Here is a 23459-nt window from a genome sequence, read left to right as displayed (position 1 = left end):
AATAAAAAATAAATTTATAAAAAAAGAGTGGCATCTAGAAAAAAAATTTCTTAATTTATAAAATGGGATTGTAATTTCTATGTTGCAGGGTTGTTGTAAGGAATAAGTGAGTTAGTAGCCACAATTTGAAGCTTTATAAGCATATTATATAGGCACAAATTATACCTCCTTCTACCTCTGAAATCTCTCCCAGCAATTAAATATTTTTCTACTAGAATCTTTCCAACCTCTTCACCAGGTCTCCCTGCTTTCAGTGTTTAATTTAGGCCAGTACCGACGGGAAGCAGTGAGCTACAAGAACTACGAATTCTTTCTCCCAGACAATATGGAGGCCCTACTTATCAGGAAGTAAGTGCCTACTATTTTATAGAACTGTGCTGCCCATTGTTGAAGGAGGGCTTTGTTAAGATAATGGGGGCATGGGGCAGAGTTACTTGGGTTAACAAGGAGATCTTCTAGACTCTCAAAGGCTGATTGGGAAAGCCTTTCCTCTAGCCTACCCAAAACCCATGACCATCCCCTACTTAAGAACTTAGGAACTAATGGTCTCAGTCTCTTACTCCTTACAAGAGAAAGTGGAAAATTCTCAGCCTAGCATTTAAGAGTCTCAATAGCTTGGCTCATTTCAGTATCTCCAGTCCCATCTATTCAATCTCAAGGTCTCTCTCCTCTATGACACTGACCATTTCCACAACAGATCCTATATCTCATTTATTGATCCATGCCCTTATAAAAGAACCTAGCAAAGAATAATCACTAAATAGATTTTTACCAAATGCATGAATATATTGCCACCATTATACCTGTGCTTGTACTGGTACCCATTCCAGGAATGCCCTCTATTTCACAGACCATATACTCAAACTCTAACTGGGTTTAAGGATCAGTTCCACTTGAGCTCTATCACCCCAAAGATTGGAGTTTTTAATATTATGGCTCTGTCATTAGTCTACTTTTCCTGGGTATGCCACTTTATGCCTGGCCCACAAAGCCACTTTCAACTATGTGACCTCTCTGTGCTTGTCACAGTGTCTGGAATATAGGATACCCTATGTATATGTTTCATAGATTAATAATTTAATGTGAGATATCTGAGAGATGGTGCAAAAGACAATGGAGAAAAATAGAGAGGAACTCATCTTGGGGATAGGGATTGTCTCCATTTCTTTCTCTGTATTTTTTAGGCAGTGTGCCCTGGCAGCCCTGAAGGATGTCCATGACTATCTCAGCCATGAGGAAGGTCATGTTGCGGTAAAGAAATTTGCATTTTCCCTCAAGTTTCTGCTGGAATTAAGGACCCCTCAAATGTATTGAACATTTACTATGTTCCACACATTATTATAAGTATTTTACACATAGTAATTTAATTCCACCCTCTCCCATGAGACAAGCATGTTGTTGTTAATACTCCATTTTATAGTAAAAAAAAAAAATGGCACAGAGAGAGTAAATAATTCCTCAAGGTGGCACAGCATGTATGCAGCAAGGCCAAAACTAGAATTCAGTTTATATAGCTCCAAAATCTACACTCCTGGGATGCCTGGGTGGCTCAGCAGTTGAGCATCTGCCTTTGGCCCAGGGCTTGATCCCGGGGTCCTGAGATCAAGTCCCACATTGGGCTCTCTACATGGAGCCTATTTCTCCCTCTGCCTGTGTCTCTGCATCTCTCTGTGTCTCTCATGAATAAATTAATAAAATATTTTTTAAAAAAATTTTTTACATTCCTAACCACTATGCTTTACCACTCCACCCCCAAGAATTAAGACTACAACACAGTTTAAGACTACAGTACAGGGGCGCCTGGGTGGCTCAGTGGTTGAGCATCTGTCTTTGGCTTAGGTCATGATCCTGGGGTTCTGAGATCAAGTCCTGAATTGGGCTCCCTGCAGGGAGCCTTATTCACCCTCTGCCTCTCTCTGTGTGTCTCTTATGAATAAATAAATATAAAATATTTTTTAAAAAAGACTATAGTACAAATATTTTTGAGTTCTAGAGATTTACCCAAAAATCTAGTCAATTTAATATTATAAACCCTTGGGGTAGGATTTGTGAATTCTAAAAGGAGAAGAGATCTTTAAATAGTCCCACCTAAGGTGCTGAGGATAGGGAGTTGTTACCTGTTCTTAAAGAGTTCCAAAGTGATAGAGAAGGAAGAAGCCTCAACTAGGAGTTGAGAAAATCCATTGTAGCTCTGCTCTGTCAGCAACTCTTGGTGGCCTTGGTTAAAGCAAATCTTTCCTCAAAGCCTTGGCTATTTTATCTATAAAATGATGCTAATAAAATTTTATAGGTTTCCTCTTGTTTATGCCTACAGTCTGCTACATTTCTGGACTGACAGCAAGGGCTCAATAAATGCTTGAGATATTGGCATAAATCAGTATCAGATCCTTCCTATCCTTCAAAACTCAGTCAAGTTCTATCTCACCCTGGAAGCCTTCCACTTAGCACAAGGATAATCAAGGAGTAGGTGTTCTCTCAAAAACCACATTCAGAGTAACCCAATGTCATCATTGGCCTATAGGTTTTTGATGCCACCAACACTACCAGAGAACGACGGTCACTAATTCTGCAGTTTGCTAAAGAACATGGTTACAAGGTATAGTAACACTCCCACTCTTATCTAGAGCCTACTTATCTAGTACAAATCCTAAAGAAAGGTAAACCAAAGGACTTCAATCTGCCAAATCAGCTACAAATCAGCCTAAGTCAGGCTTTAATTTGTTATATGGCTTTCTAGATCACAGTTAGAAGCAGCAAAACAGAACAGGAAAGAAGAGGTGCCATATTAGTAATGGAAGATAATTGCTGACAGGCTGACACTGTGGGAGGTGGAAGTGAGGATGGAGGGAAGAGAACCACTACAAAAAGCATATATAAGAACTAAAACCCAATTAAAAACATAAAAGAATAACTTAAGGCCATTCAGTTTAGAGTCAATATGCCTCATAAAACTCAAAATCCTAAAAGTAACACTGTATGAAATGTTGTCAGAGATGCCCCCTGGGGATAACTCACAGCCACTGTGAATAAGTGAAGCTATGGTTGGCACTACCAAACATAATTCCTTGCTGAAAATTTCTCTTCTTTTTCTCTTATAGGTCTTTTTCATTGAGTCTATCTGTAATGACCCTGGCATCATTGCAGAAAACATCAGGGTAAGGAGCACTTTACCCTTTCCTCCTTACTTTTCCTCAGGTTTGGATAATGCCTAAAAAGACTTCTATGAGGTTAAAGGTGGTATTCTTCTCCCTTAGGAAGTATTTCCTGACCATCCTGTCCTATAATAATCCTATGAAATGTAAAGTAGCCAAATATAGAGTCCTTAATATGCAGTGGGCACCAAGCATCTCTTACTGATTTGTTTACAATAAACCTGTATGTTAGGTATCATTTCATTGTTGGAGAGAGAGAGCAGAGATTCCAAAAAAAGAGTTTTCAAGGATTCATACAACCAGAAAGAAGTAGTACTGAGACTAGACCTCAGGCTTGTATCAGAAATATAACTGCTCTTATATTCTAGGCATGTGGTCTAGAACTGGATCACCCACCACATTTTATTGTTCCTTATTTCATGAAATTATTGGAGCTCAGGGACAGAAGAAATCTTATAGGTTATCTCCCTTAAGCCTCCATCAAATACTTGAAATCTCAGCTAAATGTTTGTCTATTTTTTTTCATACCTCCGGTGACAAGAGACTCATTGCTTTTATCAAATGCAGTTCAATCAAGCTGAAATCTACCTTCCTGAAATTTTCACTGATTTGTCCTGTTTTTTCCTCTTGAGACATAGAACATGTCCAATCCCTCTCTTCTTCATCGCCCCTTCTATCCAGCCATTTACTGATTCAACACAAATTTAATCTATATGACTAAACTGGTCTATTCTGTGTATTAGAGACATAGGGAAAAATCCTGCCCTTGAGATCACAGTCAAGTGAGAGATACTGACAAGTTTATAGACATAACTATGAGTCAGTGCTGAGATGAAGAAATAAAAGAGGCTGTGGGAAAACACTGTTGAGTACCTATCCTTACATGGGAGGGATAGATGTGTATCAGGGAAGGCTTCTCAATGAAAGCAATAGCTGACCTGAACCTTGAAGAATACATAGGAACTTGGCAGGCAAAGAATTGGATATAAAGGAATAGTATATACTAATTATGGCATCTCCAGGGAACTATAAGTAGTTTAAGTTAGCTAGAGCAGTGTGTGGAAGAATAGGAGAACAATAAGATATGAGATGAAGAAATAATCTTGGAGTCAATTATGACAAATGGGTCACCTAATAAAATAGTTCACACTTTGCCCTAAAATATATTAGGAAATGATTAAGAGTTTTAAGCAGGGGAATGCCATGGTCAGATGTTCATGTTAAAAATATCTTTCTGGCTGCTAGTATGAGGAATACATTGGAAGTAACAAGACTGTAGACAAGAGTAAATTAGTCACAAAGCTAAAGTAAGCATCCATGAAAGAGAGAATGGAAATAAATGGGAGGAATATTTAGAAGATAGAGTGGAAAGGATCTGGTGTCTGCTGAGAGGTAAGGGATGATGACACATCTAGGATGACTTCTCTATTCTTTTTAGACTCAGGTAACTGAGTGGATGATAGTGCCATTCATGAGATGGCAAATGTGGATGGAGAAGATAGGCATTGGGGGATTAGGAGCCATCAACCTTTTAGAAATTTAAAGCCAACATGCCATATTCTCTCATTAAACACTCAATACATGTAAGCCATTATGACCCCTGGCCAAGATCTCCTATTCTTCTTCAACCATTTCTCACATCACAATTTTACTTTTACTATTTTTTACCTTTTTTATTTAAATTAAATTAATTAACATATAGTGTATTATTAGTTTCAGAGGTAGTTTAGTGACTCATCAGTTGCATACAACACCACTGGGTGGTGAGCACTGGCTCATTATATCAAGTGCCCTACTTAATGCCCATCACCCAGTTACCCTATCCCCCATCTACCTCCCCTCCAGCAACCCTCAGTTTGTTTCCTATTATTAATAGTCTTTTATGGTTTATCTCCCTCTCTGATTTCATCTTATTTTACTTTTCCTTCCCTTCCCCTATGATCCTCTGTTTTGTTTCTTAAATTCCTCATATGAGTGAAATCATGATAATTGTCTTTCTCTGATTGACTTGTTTTGCTTAGTATAATACGCTTTAGTTCCATCCACATGGTTGCAAATGGCAAGATTTCATTTTTTTGATGGCTGAGCAATATTCCATATGTGAATACCACATGTTCTTTTAATTGTTCTTCTTAGAAACTGTGTGCTTTAGAAGTGAGTACAATATTATAACAGACCTTGTTTAATCACATAGAAATAAGGAATAAGCAGTCACACAATCCAAATTATCTTCAATTGACTGACTTTGTAAACTTGGCAAGACCCTTTGTCTAAGCCTCAATTTCCTAATCTTCATGATGAGGGATGTTGTACTCAATGATCTCTAAGAGCACTTCCAAAGATCACTGTTAGAGTCTCTGTCTCTTACAGTTTCCCTCTTCTCCCTTTTCCTAGCAAGTAAAACTTGGCAGCCCTGATTACATAGACTGTGACCGGGAAAAGGTTCTGGAAGACTTTCTAAAGAGAATTGAGTGCTATGAGGTCAACTACCAACCCTTGGATGATGAACTGGATAGGTAAGAACGCAGAACCTTAAAATCCAAGACAGGATCTTTAACCCTATTTTGATGTCCTTTAGGACCTGGGAAAATGCCCCCCCCTCTCTGGGCCTCAACTTCTCTATCTGTAAAATCATGGAGCTAGATTTGATTATTTGTCTTCTAGGACTCTCCAAACTCCAAAATTATCTGAGGTAGTCCTTGAGATGTAAAATGTCTATGAGATGGTTAAGGTGGTGCCTTCCTGAGCAATATGGACAGCTAAGGACCCTGATTTCTAGGAACAAATGCTTCCCACCTGTGGTTGTTGCTATTATTTTTTTCAAAAGCATTCCTTACACATGGATGACACTTCAGCTTCCAAACATGTTCACGTTCTTTGTTTCTACTGAATCCCTTCAGCACCCCTATAAAGGAAGCCAAAATAGATCTTATGCTTATAATTTTTCAAGAAGAGAAAATTGAGTCTTAGCTTAAACCATTTGCCAAGTTCCCAATACAAATCAGGGGGTAGAACTAGGATTTTAATCATATTTTGTCTCTTACTCATGTCTCTTTTCACAAAATCCATGTTCCTCTTCAATCAATAGATATTTGGCCTCTTTGAGCTGTGGTGTATGTAGGGATATCAATAATAGCAAGAGGTGGTTTCTATCCGCAGGTAGCTTCCATCGTGCCTTGACATATGGAAAAACACATGAAAAATATTAAACTCTCATTCATATTGCCAGCTAAAAATTAGAAACATGTTAGCTGGTAGTGCAGAGAATATGTGAATTTTATTTTTTTTTTTATTTTTTATTTTTTTTTTATTTTTTTTTTTTATAATGATATTTTTTTATTGGTGTTCAATTTACTAACATACAGAATAACACCCAATGCCCATCACCCATTCACTCCCACCCCCCGCCCTCCTCCCCTTCTACCACCCCTAGTTCGTTTCCCAGAGTTAGCAGTCTTTACGTTCTGTCTCCCTTTCTGATATTTCCCACACATTTCTTCTCCCTTCCCTTATTTTCCCTTTCACTATTATTTATATTCCCCAAATGAATGAGAACATATAATGTTTGTCCTTCTCCGACTGACTTACTTCACTCAGCATAATACCCTCCAGTTCCATCCACGTTGAAGCAAATGGTGGGTATTTGTCATTTCTAATAGCTGAGTAATATTCCATTGTATACATAAACCACATCTTCTTTATCCATTCATCTTTCGCTAGCAGCAATGGCCACTATAGCCAAACTGTGGAAGGAGCCTCGGTGTCCAACGAAATATGTGAATTTTAGACAGTATATTCCCATAATCCTGAAAATGGGTTGTGATGAGAAGAGACTGTGGTCACTCAGACCCTTTGGGCCCCAAGTGAGAAGTATAAGGAAACCTCAAATTGTCATTAAAAAAATGTAAAGAGCATCCTTCTGTCCAACTGAAGTCCTAAGAGGCAAGTATTGCTACTGCATTGCTCCTTAGATGGAGAAACTGAGATACAGAACAGAGCAAGGGCTTACCTGAGGCCACATAATGAGTCAGTAAAATATTTATTCAAACTGTTATCTCATCCTTCCAGCCTGGTTATCCCCCTCCCACGTGCCTAAATCATAAAGAAGTGTCACATGTGGCTTAGATACTTAAGGAGCAGGACCTTTATGTACAATTGTAAAGATTGTTCATTGTGCAAGGACAACCAGGTCAAGGGCACACTTGTTTTTCTCACCGAGACATGTGTGCTGGAATGGAGATGTTTCTGCCCTCAGGAAAGTATAACTTTTTCATATTTCCACAAAACCACCATATAGGCTAGCAGCTTATAGTGAAAGAAGCTTGAAGAAGGGGAGCTAAAGTGGAAAAATGACATTGAGAAAGCCCCTAGCCTTCAGCCTAGACTTCTACAGGTGCTCAGTTAGTGTTTGAGACTGAATATGACATATTCTGAGGGTTGGCTTAATTTAATCATTTTACATCAACAGACATTTACAGTCTATGTATCAGGGCTCAGCCAAAGCTGTGCCCTAGGAATCCAAAGAGGGAAGGGCTGTTCCTGCTGTGATAGAATGCCCACTTGGTCAGAGAAGACAATGAATGTGCAGTTGATCAGAATTGTGGAAATGTTAAACCAAGGGGGCTAAAGGAACACAAAAGAGAAAACTTACCCCAGATGGGAAAAAGAGATCTGGAAGACCAGGTTCACCAAGTCCAGGTAGACTAGATATGTATTTGGGATACCAGAAAGGTTTAGGCTACCAAAAATAAAAATAAAACAATCTGGAAAGCTTTTGCTATTTTAACTTCAAAACCAGCATCAATGTGGTCAAAATGAAAAAAAATTCATAGGACCTCTTCATATTGTAATATAGCTTATAACTTTTGTTTTATATTACACATGGTAAGAGGTGGGCACTAGCTAATATAATATTTTTGGTGGGAAGCACCTATAAATGACTCCACATGATCCAAGGCTCAAAGAAGACTTCCTAGAGAGATTGAATGTGCTGGTTCTTGAGGAATGGATGCATAGCAACTCAGCTTTGGAAAGCAGGCAAGGAATATCTTTTCAAGGAAATAGAACAGCATTTTGGAATGGTGTAGTTAAATCTGAATAAGAGTACAGGAGTTTAGAGAATATTCTAGCAAAAGAACGAAGGCTAGATTGAAACAGAGAAATTGTGGGCATAGGTGTGGGTGCGGGACCATGAAGTGAGGCCAAGCAAGGCCAGTGTGTGAAGGCACCTAGAATGTCCGACTAACTGAGGAATTCAGAAGTTCTCTTAGAGCTATCCAGGACCTAGCATCAAGAACAGACAGTCATTAGGCAACAAGCCTACATCAGATATTTTCTACCCCTTGGTTCTGAGAGTTCTGGATAAGATAGTTGGAGAGATTGACCTTACACAAATCATTTCCTTTCTCTGTGTTTTATTTTCCTCTTCTATAAAACAAAGCTAATAATCCCTTATTCCTAGGATGATTATGAGGATTTATGTATTTTGAAGTCCTCACTCCTTGACAGATATACATACGCAAAAAAGTGCTCAGCAAGTGTCCTGTGGGAACCATTGACACAGATGACAGGGATGGGCATGATTAAGTATGGTACAGATAAAGTGGGCAGGGGCCTGGGGTGACTGGGTGATGGGCACTGAGGGGGGCACTTGGTGGGATGAGCACTGGGTGTTATGCTATATGTTGGCAAATTGAACTCCAATAAAAAATAAATAAATAAATAAATAATAAATAAATAAATAAATAAATAAAAATAAAACTTCAGAGATAAAAAAGGCTTCTCTAGGAAGATCAGAAGAGAGGCTTTCTGAGGCCAAACCCATCAGCCACTGACTTACATGACTTGGGTTAGTATAGCTATTTCTATTTACTTTGTTTTGCTACTGTGCACCCAGGGTTGCTGTCTGTCACCCCATTGTTGCAGCCTTCCCTACCTCTTCCCAGGGATTTCCTTGAACTCCCTTATAGTCCAACAACTAAAAGATTCATGCTTGGCACAGCAGGGGCCTCATAAGATCATTATTCTAATCTTTTGACTAGTCAGTGCTGCCCATTCCCAGCTCCTCTTCAGACAGGTTATTGAATAGTTTGATTATCACCCTGTGTTTAGTTATTAGTTCATGACTAAAGCACAGAATTAAGAGAGATAAAAGGGGGGCTTGAAACAAGGACCACAAGATTTCCATGTTGTGTACCACTTCTGTATTCCCATATCCCAATACTTGGCACACATTCACAAAGAGTGAATGACTGTTTATGGAAGGGGTGTTTAGCATTGGCCATGTGTTTCCATGTTCTTGACTGGCCTAAGAGTTCCCAAAGGGCAGATGCTGAGTCCCCACCTCAAGCACAAGGCTTAAAACAGAAGAGGGTGTGTTTGTTAACTGCATTACAGGGAAAAAAACCAACACTTTTCCCGTTCTGAGTGAGGAGAGAGACATACACACACAGACACAAGTGCATACAGACCCAATCTGGTAGCTGCCTATAGACTGTCAAATACAATATATCATAGCAGAGACTTAAAGAATAGAGGTACAGAGCTCAGCTTGAGATTTAAAAGCATGAGTAGGCAATTCAGGAGCTGCCAGTAGGATGTGGAAGGCAGCCAGGGACATGGGATTACAGCTTTTCTCTGAGTTTTTCAGGAGTGTGAACCACAAAGAAGAGAGCCCAGATGACTGGAGTGTAAAAAGTAGATGTGAAAAGATAGCCTGGATCAAACTGAAACTGAAGAAAGGAGACAGGGGGATATGGTAGCAGGCAGTGAGCTCTTCGGGGTGGACAGGAGCGAAGTCTCTAGAACAGGTACCCAGAATAGGGCAAGGCATGGCATTTTGTTAGAGGAAAGATGGGTGAAGGGTGCACTGTACAAGAGACTTGAAGGCAGGGTATGTGGTTGGGGCTTTGTCTTGGGATCAGCCTCTCCACCATCATCCCCTGAGCTGCCCTTGCTCCTGCTTGGGCCGGCCCAGCCACCTATCCTACATCAAGATCTTCGATGTGGGCACACGCTACATGGTGAACCGAGTACAGGACCACATCCAGAGCCGCACAGTCTACTATCTCATGAACATCCACGTCACACCCCGCTCCATCTACCTATGCCGGCATGGTGAGAGTGAACTCAACCTCAGAGGCCGCATCGGAGGTGACTCTGGCCTCTCAGCTCGAGGCAAGCAGGTAGGAAGGATCCCCCACACCCCCAGGCATTGGATTAACTGGCCCAGGTGGGCTGTGGGTGGGTGGTACAGCCACTGCCTGGGTCCTGATGATGGGAGAATTCAGTGACAGGGTAAAAGTAGGTTCTGGTCACACTCGCTCTTCCACCCAATCAGCCGCTCAGCCTTAACCCATCCTTGAATGGTTCCCATGCACTAATAGCATCTGCAGCTTGGTCTTGGCACTTCAGGCCTGCCCAGATCTGGCTGCTCTCCTACCCCCACTATAGTGAGCACCCTTCACCCCTGCATGACTGGTCCTCTCTTCTCTCACACAACTCTGTGCATTTGCTTGTGCAGTTTCTTCCACCTAGGCTGCCTTCCTCTGTCAGCTGGTGAGCATCATCACATGCCCTGAAAGCTACTCTGATGTACCCCATCCTTGAATCTATTTTCTCCCTTACTCAGGGCTGATGCCACAGTCCCTCACCCCTCCTTCAGGTCATCCCACTGTCAGCACTTGTCCCCACAAGTTACTGCCCTTTTCCTGCCCTCTCTTCCTGACTCCCTTCCAGGGCCCAGCTCCTGTTCCATGGTTTGGTCCAAGAAGCTCTCCCCTGACCTTTTCTGCCCTCCCAGGCAAGTCACCATGCCCTAGGCTCCAACACTCTCAGTTCTGGCCCATCTCTGACTCTGTGGCATGAGTCTCTTCTCTCCAGCCAAGCATATAGTAACTTATACATTATGAGTATAAATTAAAGACACACATTTTCCCTAGTGTTTGGCTCTGTTTCTGAGCTTGTTAATACAGGTAGTGTTCTTGCTGGAACAATGGCTTGGGCAGAACAAATGGAAAGTGAGGTTCATGAGGGAGGGAGCACTCTCTTTTATTGGGCACCTGTGCACAGTCACAGCACCATCTGCTTCTACGTGTGTGGCCTCATTCAATCTTCACAACAGTTCTGTGGGGTGGGCATTATCATTAGTAATTTATGAAACCTGAAGAAGCTGAGGCCCAGAGATGAGAAAAAACAGCCCAGGTCATGCAGCCAGTAAAAAAAAGAGAGCCAGAATTGAAAACCAAGCTTTCCTGCCTACCCCTCAGCATCCCCCTCTGCAGAGGTAGTGGTGTCCCTAGGCAAGGCACTGCGCTGGAAGGCCCGGTCCTCGTGGCTCCATTTCTGTTACCTTCAGACTGACAGACTCCCCTTGGGGTGAACCAGACCTTTGACTCCCACCTGTTTTACTCCTCAGAGAAGAATAGAAGGTACTGGTGGCATCAGCTTTTGCCCCATGGCACTACCTGCAGCCAGGGATCTCTTGCTTGGGCCCAGCTATGGCCCTACCCACACAGCTCAATGCCCAGTTTGGACACATGCCAACTCCACAACGCATACTACCCTTGCACACAAATGTGTGCATATACATGTAAATGCCTGGGACCAACATTTATGCTTATGGGCTCAGTGTACCATGCAGTTTACAAAGCATTTTCCCATCAACTATCACCCATAATCACAGAGGCTGTCACCTACTGTGTGTCAGGGAGCACTCTGAATGCTTCTTGTCCACTATCAAATGTGATGCTCACAAGAAAAGGCTGAATTAATGCTGTTCACATCTTACAGGCAGAAGATATGAGGCCAGAGAGAAACAGGGATGTGTCCCAGAGCACAGGGACCATGTGAGGAAGCTGGGAAAGTTTAACTCCAATTGCCTATTTCCCAGTCAAGGGCTCCTTCCACCAGAGCACATGGACTACTGAATCATAATCCATAATTAGAATAGATATATACAATGCTTATATTTGTATATATGCATATGTTCATATAAACACATCTATGTATTTGTGTCAATGTTCCTCACATACCATCTGTGGCTAATAACATGACTCTTTGCCAAAGAAGAACAAATGACTTGCTCATTTGGGCTCTGAAAGCTCTTCATGTTTCCTCTCAGTGCTGTCATTGTTTCCCTTACTGCACTGGCTGTGTCTTGAGAACAGGACACCCTGGTACCCAGCACATGACCACACACTCAGTATGTTTGAATGCCCTTAGAAGCTGGGTACCAAAGACCCCCACTCAAGCAATGAGAATCCCCAAGGGCAAAAAGAAATGTCTCCCAAATCCCACACCCTCTACTTCTAGACCATATTCTGAGTACCCAGAACCCAGAATCCCTTTCCCTTCTGCCCTGGCATCTGCTTTCCATGACTGTGTGGGCCTATCCAAGAGTCTGTCAACCTGAGAGCAGGCCACATTACAGTGATGTTTACCCTTAGGCAAAGGAGTGGCCAAGGGGTCGCTGTTTGTGGATCATGGGAATCAGTGGAAATAGGGTGTGGACAGAACTTGGTCATGTGACTGGGTTATCTATAAACATGTACTCAAGGCACCTATAAGTGCAGGATGGAGGCAGAAATGGGAAGAGAAGGGAGGTCAACTGGGTAGAATGCCTCCATTTGTACTCCCAGGCTCCACAAATGCCAGAGGTGGGCAATTTAAATGAATAACTAAGGGGTTTAATAAGCAAGCATCAATGAACACACACACACACACACACACACACACACACACACATATACACACATAAACACACGTATCCTTTTCTATTCCCCTGATCCTTGTCATGTCCTTGTTTATAAACTGGGAACATTTAAACTCTATTCTTTCTTGTTCATCACGATTTCACCATTTGTGGCAGATCTCACAGCTACTCTATCTTCTTTCATCTCTCTCTTTCTCCTGTCTTCTCATCACCTGCAACCCCACCACCCAGTATGCCTATGCCCTGGCTAACTTCATTCAGTCCCAGGGCATCAACTCCCTGAAGGTGTGGACCAGCCACATGAAGAGGACTATCCAAACAGCGGAGGCCCTCGGTGTTCCCTATGAGCAGTGGAAGGCCCTAAATGAAATTGATGCGGTGAGATGGAGGGGGATGGATTTTTTTGGTGATTGATGGGACTTGACTCTGGGGTTATCCTCTGGATTGCCTCTGCTTTGGTGCCTATGAAGAACCAAATTAATTCAATAAATATTTCTCAACAACCAGCCATGTACCATATACTGTTCTGTGTTTTGGGGATCCAGTGAAGGCCAGAACAGACATGTTCCCTGTCCTCATGGAGCCCAAAGGCAGGCCATAAATAAGACTGCATCTCCTATGACAAAAGGTTGTAAGAAGAGAAGCATAAGGGAGATGAGGTTGGAAAGGAAGGCAGTTCATGGAGTTTTATAATTCATGTTGAGGTGTTTAGATGCTGCCCTAAAAGTGGGAAGCCAATGATGTAGTCTAAGTCAAGGAGAAGTGGCCTGAATGTGTCTCACATTCTTAAAAAGAAAATAATACCATATTATTTCACTCATATGTAGAATGTAATAAAAAAAAAACAAATGAACAAAGGAAAAAGAAGAGATAAACAAAAGACAGACTCTTAAATAAACAAACTGGTGGTTGCCAGAGGGGAGGTAGGCAGGGGATGAGTGAAATAGACACAGTTTATTAAGAGTACACTTATCTTGATGAGCCCTAAGAAATGTATAGAATTATTAAATCACTATATCATACACCTGAAACTAATATGGTGCTGTATGTTAACTATACTTGATATAAATAAGTAAATAAAATAATTAATTAATTAATTAATTAAAAAATGGAAGATCATTCTGGTCATGCATGGAAACTATGTGGGAAGAAGGCCAGGATGAGCATGCAGATCAGTATGGGGACGGCTGCATTAGTCCAGGCAAGAGGTAACGATGGACCAGAGTAGTGGCATTGGAGATGGAATGAAGAAGAAATACTGTCCGACCCTCATGACAGGGCAATCTCACTTCAGAGTCAAGTATTCCCATGTGCTCTTTGCAAAAGCATTTTTTCCTCCACATTGTCTCACTTGAACTATAGGTATACTGACATCAGGTTGCAGTCCACAGGTTATGATTGTTAGACCTAAAAGTAAAAGCCTTATCACAAGTATAAATAACTTGCATGTAGGTAGGTTAACTTGCTTGCCTGTAGATATACTTCTATAAATACAGAGAAATATGTGTATTTCTACATACATACACATGTACTCAGCTATAGATGTACAGAGATACATATATATAGAAAAGGAATATACAGTATTGTTCTACATGTCACATATATTTGCTATAAAATACATTCAAGCAAATATATAAGCCCTTCATCATAAGAGATCATTCACTGCTTGCTTCTGGCCTATATGTGGTATAAGCATTTATTGGATAGCTACTTTGTTTTAGGCTTTGGGATGGTGGAGACAAAGAGATTCTTGTCTTCACTGAATTTTCAGTCAAAACAGAGTAGATGGTGAATAAAAACAGCAAAATACAAAACAGCATTGTGATATAGGCTCTGGTAGGTTAGACCATGGATGCACAGATGTCAGGGCTGGACATCAAACTCAGCCAGGATCTGCCAGGAGGAAGTGATGCTGAGTTGAGAGTTAATTAACAGTGAGCCAGGTAGAGAGGATCAGGAATGGTATGTCAGGTAGAGAGTAGCATAAACAAAGAAGATAGATTGTGTGTGTGTGTGTGTGTGTGTGTGTGTGTGTGTGTGTGTAGAACTGCTATGATGGTAGCAGTAAAGACTGGGAAGAAAAAAGAATAGATTTTCTGAGAAATTTAGCAGATAGGATCACAGAAATTTGTTATAAGGGAAGGATAAGGAAGAAGTAATAATTTAGAATGATGCCTAAGTTTCTGGTTTATTTTCCATGATCAATAATATGTTAATAATAAATTCCACTGATTGAGTCTTGAAAGCCTTGTACATTCTGTACTAGTCTCTTTTACATATATCATCTCTAATATTCAAAGCATTTTTGTGAGGTAGTTGTAATCCTCATTTTTCAGATGAGAAAAATAAAATTGGAAGAGGTTGGGTAATTTGCCTTAAGTCAGTAAGAAGTCAATGGTCATTTCCACAGGCAACAGGCTTCTAGCATGCCTCAAAATAGAAAATCAATGTCAATCTGGAAGGACCTTGTGTATGCAATAGAGTGCACTTTCTCCCATGGACAGTATCAGTAGAGAAATTTGACACTGCAGAGCTGATTGTGGGCTATGGCAGGGGTGAACTTCACCCCTAAAGAAAGGTTAATAGATGATTCAAAAGACAATAACCAGAGACTGTTGCTCCCTTACAGAAAAGTCTAATTGGAATCCACACAATCAAAAGGAAACCTTATAAACCCAATATTGCTTCCCACCCCCACCTCATTTCTGGGAATTTTCAGTGAACTTGGGAAGCTCTTATGTGCTCCTAAGGAGCTCACTCTTGAGCTCTAGATTCCTTCTTTGGGTGAGGAGACTCTATCTCTTATGTGCTCCTAAGGAGCTCCCCAGCTCTAGATTCCTTCTTTGGGTGAAGAGACTCTATCTTGCCCACTCTGAAACTGTTAGGAATTTATTAACTCTTGTCTTCTGAGATGTCTGTGGATATGTGTTTCTTTATCTGCCAGAGGTCCTGGAGCAGAGGTAGGAACAGAGGGGATGGAAAATGCTATAAAATAGAAGAGCACTGCTATGTATGTGCACACAAGTGTGTGCTTGCATACACAGTCATAGGTATCCATCACAAATATGCCTATATTCACAGACATGCACTTCACAGATACCTGCTGCTAGTCTGACATAGGATCCTTCTCAGACACTTCTACCAATCTAAACCTGTATCATGCATGCACATACATACACCTCACAGAGACACACTTTGAGATATATATATGGACACACTCACCATAGACACACATGCAGTCTTTGTACATAGCTACATCACATGGACACAGAGAGGCATACCATGGCATGATAGAAATGGTACCATGAATTTCACATAACCTCAGGCATAGTAGGCACACAGATACTCACACAGATTACCAGAGACGTAATCAGAAACATTCACAGAAATGCATGCCGCAGACACACTGAGAGAAAGACTGCAGAGACATTCATGTGGGCATATCCCTGATGCTCAGACACCCTGTACACACACACTCAAATAAACACACTACAAATACTGAGACAAATACATAAATATATGGCATATGTCCTTAAATGTACCAGCGTGCTACACATACACACACAGTCTCAAATCCTTAAGCCCATATATTTATAAAATACATACTTAAATGTACAACGTATATCTACAAATCATAGGGACAATCATAGAGAAACACCACACACAGGTACCCACCATATACTATATACTCAAACTGAACACATTCACACATCCACACATCTCATGCACATGCATGCACGCGTGCACACACACACACATATACTCAGACAACAGGCACAAACATAGAGCTTTGTTCACAGAAAATCAGGTGCTTGTGTTCTGCTTTTCCACAATCATTGGCCTCAGAACTATGGTAAAGGCTGTGTGGATTTCACTTTGGCAATACTTTTGTCCCCAAATGATTTTTCTCAGGGTGTCTGTGAGGAGATGACCTATGAAGAAATCCAGGAACACTATCCTGAAGAATTTGCGCTACGGGACCAAGATAAATATCGGTACCGCTATCCCAAGGGAGAGGTAAGGTTTGGAGGGATTGCCTGATACCTAGAACTTCTCCCAGTATCTTCATTCCAATACCCAGAATTCCATAGTTCCTTGGACAGCTTTAGAAAAGGACTAAAGTTTATTTTGTTGCCGTCCCATAAGGTACATGATAACCTGGCTCTTGGCTGTCTCTGTTTCATGGCAATAGGCAACAGATTCCTCTTTTATTAAAGCTAAATAATTGCTGCTTATTTCCCATCTGCTTTCAGGAGGGCTTTATCCTAGATTTTGTCTCTGGTATCCTTTCACTCAACATACTCCTGTAATTTTATTGACAAGTTGCCTAAAGATCCAGTCTCTCTGGACAGTAGGTTGGAGTCCCAAGGGACAATGCCTAATATTCTAACCAAATTATTTGCCACCACATGAACCAGACCGTCAATTTCCTATTCCCATATCAGGTGGATCCTCATTGTTTTAATCCAGCCTCCATTTAGCCAGCTCCACATCTTAAAGCATTTATTAGTCATACTCCATTTCCTTTTTTTTTTATAAATTTATTTTTCATTGGTGTTCAATTTGCCAACATATAGAATAACACCCAGTGCTCATCCCATTCATACTCCATTTCCAATATAAATTCCTGGGTATAATTATCAGAAAAGGACAAGAGGGAAGGTAAAACAATAGATATCCTGTGTTACAAAGCAATTTCACATTTTTATCCTCATTCTCAGAAATGACATTATAAAGTCAGAGTTTGACTTTATTTTCCCTTATATATTTTGAGGCACACAAGTTTAAAGAAGTTATATCTTATTAGGGAATTGCATATTTTATTATGAATAATAATATTTCCCCCTAATAATGTTTTTTGCCTGAAAATGTATTTTACCTAATATTAATATAGCTATATATTTTTTCTAGTAAGTATTTCCCTAGTTCATTTTTTTAAGATTTATTTATTTATTTATGATAGAGAGAGAGAGAGAGGCAGAGACACAGGCAGAGGGAGAAGCAGGCTCCCTGCCGGGAGCCCGACGCGGGACTTGATCCCTGGACTCCAGGATTGCGCCCTGGGCCAAAGGCAAGGGCCAAACCACTGAGCTACCCAAGGATCCCCCAACCTAGTTCATTTTTATTTATTCATTTACTTTCCACTTCCTTGTGTATTTTTGCTTTATATCCCATGTAAACAGCATGTAGTCCCTTTTTAAAAAGCTTTATTTACTTTATTTTAGAGGTATAGAGAGCATGATCAGGGGGAGGGGCAGAAAGAGATAGGGAGAGAAGACTCCTCACTGAGCATGGAGACCAACATGGGGCTCTATCCCATGAACCAGAGACCATGACCTGAGCCAAAATCAAGAGTCATAAGCCAAACCGAAAAAACCACCCAGGCACCTCAGCTGTTGTTGTTGTTGCAGTTCATGTTGTTTTGCTTGTGTTGTTTTTAATACAACCTGAAAATACATGTCTTTTGAATGGTAATTCTGATACATTTACTTTTATTGATTGAATTGAGCTTATATCTTTTATTTTGAGATCTTTATGGTTAGTTTTTACTTCTATTTTTCTCCCTTCTTTATAATTCAGGTCCTGAATTTATATATATATAGAACACCCAGTGCTCATCTCGTCGAGTGCCCTCCTCAGTGCCTGCCACCCAGTCACCCCATCCCCCCGCCCACCTCCTTCCCAATTCCCCTTGTTCATTTCCCATAGTTAGAAGTCTGTCATGTTTTCTCACTCTCTCTAATTTTTCCCAATCACTTTGCCCCCCTTCCCCTATAATCTCTGTCACTAATTCTGATACTCACCTTATGAGTGAAGCTATATAATGATGGTCCTCCTCTGAATGACTTACATCTCTCACCATAATACCCCCCAGTTCTATCCACATCTCAAAAAATGGTGGGCATTCACCCTTTCTAATGGCTGATATATATAATATCACATTTTCTTTATCAATTCATCTGCCGGAGGACATCTTGGCTCCTTCCAAGTTTGGATATTCTGGACATTGCTGCTATAAACATTGGGGCACAGTTGTTCTGGGGTTTCACTGCATCTGCATCTTTGAGGTAAATCCCCAGCACTGCAATTGCAGGGTGGTAGGGTAGCTCTGTTTTTAACTCTTTGAGGAACCTCCGCACAATTGTCCAGAGTGGCTGTATCACTTCACATTCCCACCAAGAGTGCAAGAGAGTTCCCCTTTCTCCACATCCTCACCAACACTTGTTTCCTGTCTCATTAGTTTTCACCATTCTCACTGGTGTGAGGTAGTATCTCATTGTGGTTTTGATTTGTATTTCCCTGATGGCAAGTGATACGGAGCATTTTCTCATGTGCTTGCTGCCCATATCTATGTCTTCTCTGGTGAAATTTCTGTTCATGTCTTTTGCCCATTTCATGATTGGATTATTTGTGTCTTGGGTGTTGAGTTTAATAAGCTCTTTATAGATCTTGGATACTAGCCCTTTATCTGATATGTCATTTGCAAATATCTTCTCCCATTCTGTAGGTTGTCTTTTAGTTTCATTGATTGTGACTTTCGCTGTGCAGAAGCTTTTTATCTTGATGAAGTCCCAATAGTTCATTTTTGCTTTTGTTTCCCTTGCATTCATAGATGTATCTTGCAGGAAGTTGCTATAGCCAAGTCAAAAAGGGTGTTGCCTCTGTTTTCCTCTAGGATTTTGATGGATTCTTGTCTCACATTTAGATCTTTCATCCGTTTTGAATTTATGTTTGTGTATGGTGTAAGAGAATGATCTAGTTTCATTCTTCTGCACGGGGCTGACCAATATTCCCAGCACCATTTATCAAGGATACTGTCCGTTTTCCAGTGGATAGTCTTCCCTGCTTTGTCGAATATGAGTTGACCATAGAGTTGAGGGCCCATTTCTGGATTCTCTATTCTGTTCTATTCATCTATGTATCTGTTTTTGTGCCAGTACCAAACTGTCTTGATGATCACAGTTTTGTAGTACAGCTTGAAAACTGGCATTGAGATGCCCCAGGCTCTGGTTTTCTTTTTGAATATTCCCCTGGCTATTCAGGGCCTTTTTTGATTCCACAAAAATTGTTTTTTAATAATAAATTTATTTTTTATTGGTGTTCAATTACCAACATATAGCATAACACCCAGTGCTCATCCCGTCAAGTGCCCCCCTCAGTGCCCACCACCCAGTCACCCCCACCCCCCGCTCTCCTCTCCTTCCACCACCCCTAGTTCGTTTCCCAGAGTTAGGAGGCTTCCATGTTCTGTCTCCCTTTCTGATATTTTCCACTTATTTTCTCTCCTTTCCCCTTTATTCCCTTTCACTATTATTTATATTCCCCAGATGAATGAGACCATATAATGTTTGTCCTTCTCCGATTGACTCATTTCACTCAGCATAATACCCTCCAGTTCCATCCACATCGAAGAAAATCGTTGGTATTTGTCGTTTGTAATGGCTGAGTAATATTCCATTGTATACATAAACCACAGCTTCTTTATCCATTCATCTTTCGATGGACACCGAGGCTCCTTCCACAGTTTGGCTATTGTGGACATTGCTGCTAGAAACATCGGGGTGCAGGTGTCCCGGTGTTTCATTGCATCTGTATCTTTGGGGTAAATCCCCAACAGTGCAATTGCTGGGTCATAGAGCTGATCTATTTTTAACTCTTTGAGGAACCTCCACACAGTTTTCCAGAGTGGCTGCACCAGTTCACATTCGCACCAACAGTGTAAGAGGGTTCCCTTTTCTCCGCATCCTCTCCAACATTTGTTGTTTCCTGCCTTGTTCATTTTCCCCATTCTCACTGGTGTGAGGTGGTATCTCATTGTGGTTTTGATTTGTATTTCCCGGATGGCAAATGATGCGGAGCATTTTCTCATGTGCATGTTGGCCATGTCTATGTCTTCCTCTGTGAGATTTCTGTTCATGTCTTTGCCCATTTCATGATTGGATTGTTTGTTTCTTGGCTGTTGAGTTTAAGTTTTTTATAGATCCTGGAAAGTAGCCCTTTATCTGACATGTCATTTGCAAATATCTTCTCCCATTCTGTAGGTTGTCTTTTAGTTTTGTTGACTGTATCCTTTGCTGTGCAAAAGCTTCTTATCTTGATGAACTCTCAATAGTTCATTTTTGCTTTTGTTTCTTTTGCCTTCGTGGATGTATCTTGCAAGAAGTTACTGTGGCTGAGTTCAAAAAGGGTGTTGCCTGTGTTCTCCTCTAGGATTTTGATGGTGATTCCACAAAATTCTTAAGATTATTTCTTCCAACTCTGTGAAGGAAGTTCATGGTATTTTGATAGGGATTTTATTGAATGTGTAAATTGCCTTGAGTAGCATAGACATTTTGATAATATGAATTCTTACAATCCATGGTCATGGAATATTTTTCCATCTCTTTGTGTCTTCCTCAATTTATTTTGAAGTGTTTTATAGTTTTTAGGGTATAGATCCTTTACGTCTTTGGTTAGGTTTATTCCTAGGTACCCTATGATTTTGGACACAATTTTAAATGAGATTGATGCCTTAATTTCTCTTTCTTCAGTCTCATTGTTAGTGTAGAGAAATGCCACTGACTTCTGGGCATTGATTTTGTATCCTGTCATATTGCTGAATTGCTGTATGAGTTCCAGCAATCTTGGGGTGGAGTCTTTTGGGTTTTCTATGTACAGCATCATGTCATCTGTGAAGCTGGAGAGTTTGACCTTTTCTTTGCCAATTTGAATGCCTTTAATTTCTTTTTGTTGCCTGATTGCTGAGGCTAGGCTTTCTAGTACTATGTTGAATAGCATTGGTGAGAGTGGACATCCCTGTCGTGTTCCTGTTCTTAGGGGAAAGGCTCCCAGTGTTTCCCCATTGAGAATGATATTTGCTGTGGGCTTTTCATAGATGGCTTTTAAGATACTGAGGAATGTTTCCCCTATCCCTAATCCCTACACTCTGAGGAGTTGTGATCAGGAATGGATTTTTTATTTTGTCAAATGCTTTCTCTGCATCTATTGAGAGGATCATATGGTTCTTGTTTTTTCTCTTGTTGATTTGCTCTATCATGTTGATTATTTTACGAGTGTTGAACCAACCTTGCATCCTGGGGATAATTCCCACTTGGTCGTACTGAATAATCTTCTTAATGTACCGTTTGGATCCTATTGGCTAGTATCTTGTTGAAAATTTTTGCATCCGTGTTCATCAGGGATATTGGTCTATAATTCTCCTTTTTGGTGGGGTCTTTGTCTGGCTTTGGAGGGAAGGTGATGCTGGCCTCATAAAACAAGTCTGGAAGTACTCCATCCCTTTCCATCCTTTGGAACAGCTTTAGTACAATAGGTATTATTTCTTCTTAAACGTTTGGTAGAATTGCCCTGGAAAACCATCTAGTCCTGGACTTTTGTGTCTTGGGAAGTTTTTGATGGCTGCTTCAATTTCCTCGCTGGTTATTGGCCTGTTCTGGTTTTCTATTTCTTCCTGTTCCAGTTTTGGTAATTTGTGGTATTCCAGAAATAGGTCCATTTCTTCCAGATTGCCTAATTTGTTGGCATATATCTGCTCATAATACATTTTTACAATCATTTGTATTTCCTTGGTACTAGTTGTGATCTCTCCTCTTTCATTCATGATTTTGTTAATTTAAGTCTTTTTTATTTTTAATAAGGCTAGCTAGTGGTTTATCTCTCTCATTCATTCTTTCAAATAACCAACTCCTGGTTTTGTTCATCTCTTCTACAGTTCTTCTGGTCTCTATTTCATTGCGTTCTGCTCAAATCTTTATTCGCCCCCGTCTTCTGCCTGGTGTAGGTTTTACTTGCTCTTCTTTCTCCAATTCCTTTAGGTGCAAGGTTAGCTTGTGTATTTGAGTTTTTTCCAATTTTCTGAGGAATGCTTGTTTTGTTATGTATTTCCCCCTCAGGACTGCTTCTGCTGTATCCTAAAGATTTTGAATGGTTGTATCTTCATTTTCATTAGTTTCCATGAATCTTTTTCATTCTTCTCTGATTTCCTGGTTGACCCATTTGTCTTTTAATGTGATGCTCTTTAACCTCCACCTGTTTGAGTTTCTTCCAAATTTCTTCATGTGATTGAGTTCTAGTTTCAAAGCATTGTTGTCCAAAAATATGCATGGGACAATCCCAATCTTTTGGCATCAGTTGAGACCTGAATTGTGACCCAGTATGTGGTCTATTCTGGAGAAAGTTCCATGTGCACTTGAGAAGAATGTGTATTCAGTTGTGTTCAGATTGAAAGTTCAGTATATATCTGTGAAATCCAACTGGTCCAGTGTATCATTTAAGGCCCTTGTTTCTTTGGAGATGTTGTGCTTAGAAGAACTGTCATTTGTAGAAAGTGCCATGTGGAAGTCTCTACTATTAGCGTGTTATTATCTAAGTATGTCTTTACCTTAGTTATTAATAGATTAATATACTTGCCAGCTCTCACATTAGGGCCATAAATATTCATGATTGTTAGGTCCTCTTGTTGGTTAGACCCTTTAAGTATGATATAGTGTCCCTCTTCATCTCTTACTAGTCCTTGGGATAAATTATAATTTATCTGATATAAGGATTGCTACCCCAACTTTCTTTTGAGAGCCATTTGAATGGTAAATGGTTCT

At 40.5% G+C, this 23459-nt stretch overlaps 1 protein-coding gene across 7 annotated transcripts in view; it reads left to right on the top strand.

Annotated features, from left to right (window-relative positions):
- Positions 1 to 23459, top strand: part of PFKFB1 (6-phosphofructo-2-kinase/fructose-2,6-biphosphatase 1) — a 73847-nt gene that overhangs the window by 32769 nt on the left and 17619 nt on the right. For 5 of the 7 annotated variants that reach the window (XM_035712187.1, XM_025468520.2, XM_035712186.1 and 2 more), the window contains 8 exons: positions 255 to 348; positions 1185 to 1251; positions 2522 to 2596; positions 3099 to 3155; positions 5547 to 5668; positions 10129 to 10336; positions 13096 to 13242; positions 16777 to 16881. In XM_035712187.1, coding sequence (XP_035568080.1) covers positions 255 to 348; positions 1185 to 1251; positions 2522 to 2596; positions 3099 to 3155; positions 5547 to 5668; positions 10129 to 10336; positions 13096 to 13242; positions 16777 to 16881 — 875 coding nt within the window. Of the gene's footprint in view, positions 1 to 238; positions 349 to 1184; positions 1252 to 2521; positions 2597 to 3098; positions 3156 to 5546; positions 5669 to 10128; positions 10337 to 13095; positions 13243 to 16776; positions 16882 to 23459 lie in introns of all 7 variants that reach the window. The other 2 variants (XM_025468524.3, XM_035712188.2) reach the window with 2 other exon arrangements.

Source organism: Canis lupus, chromosome X (assembly GCF_003254725.2).
Source record: "Canis lupus dingo isolate Sandy chromosome X, ASM325472v2, whole genome shotgun sequence".
NCBI lineage: Eukaryota > Metazoa > Chordata > Mammalia > Carnivora > Canidae > Canis > Canis lupus.
This window is presented reverse-complemented; position numbering and strand designations above follow the sequence as displayed.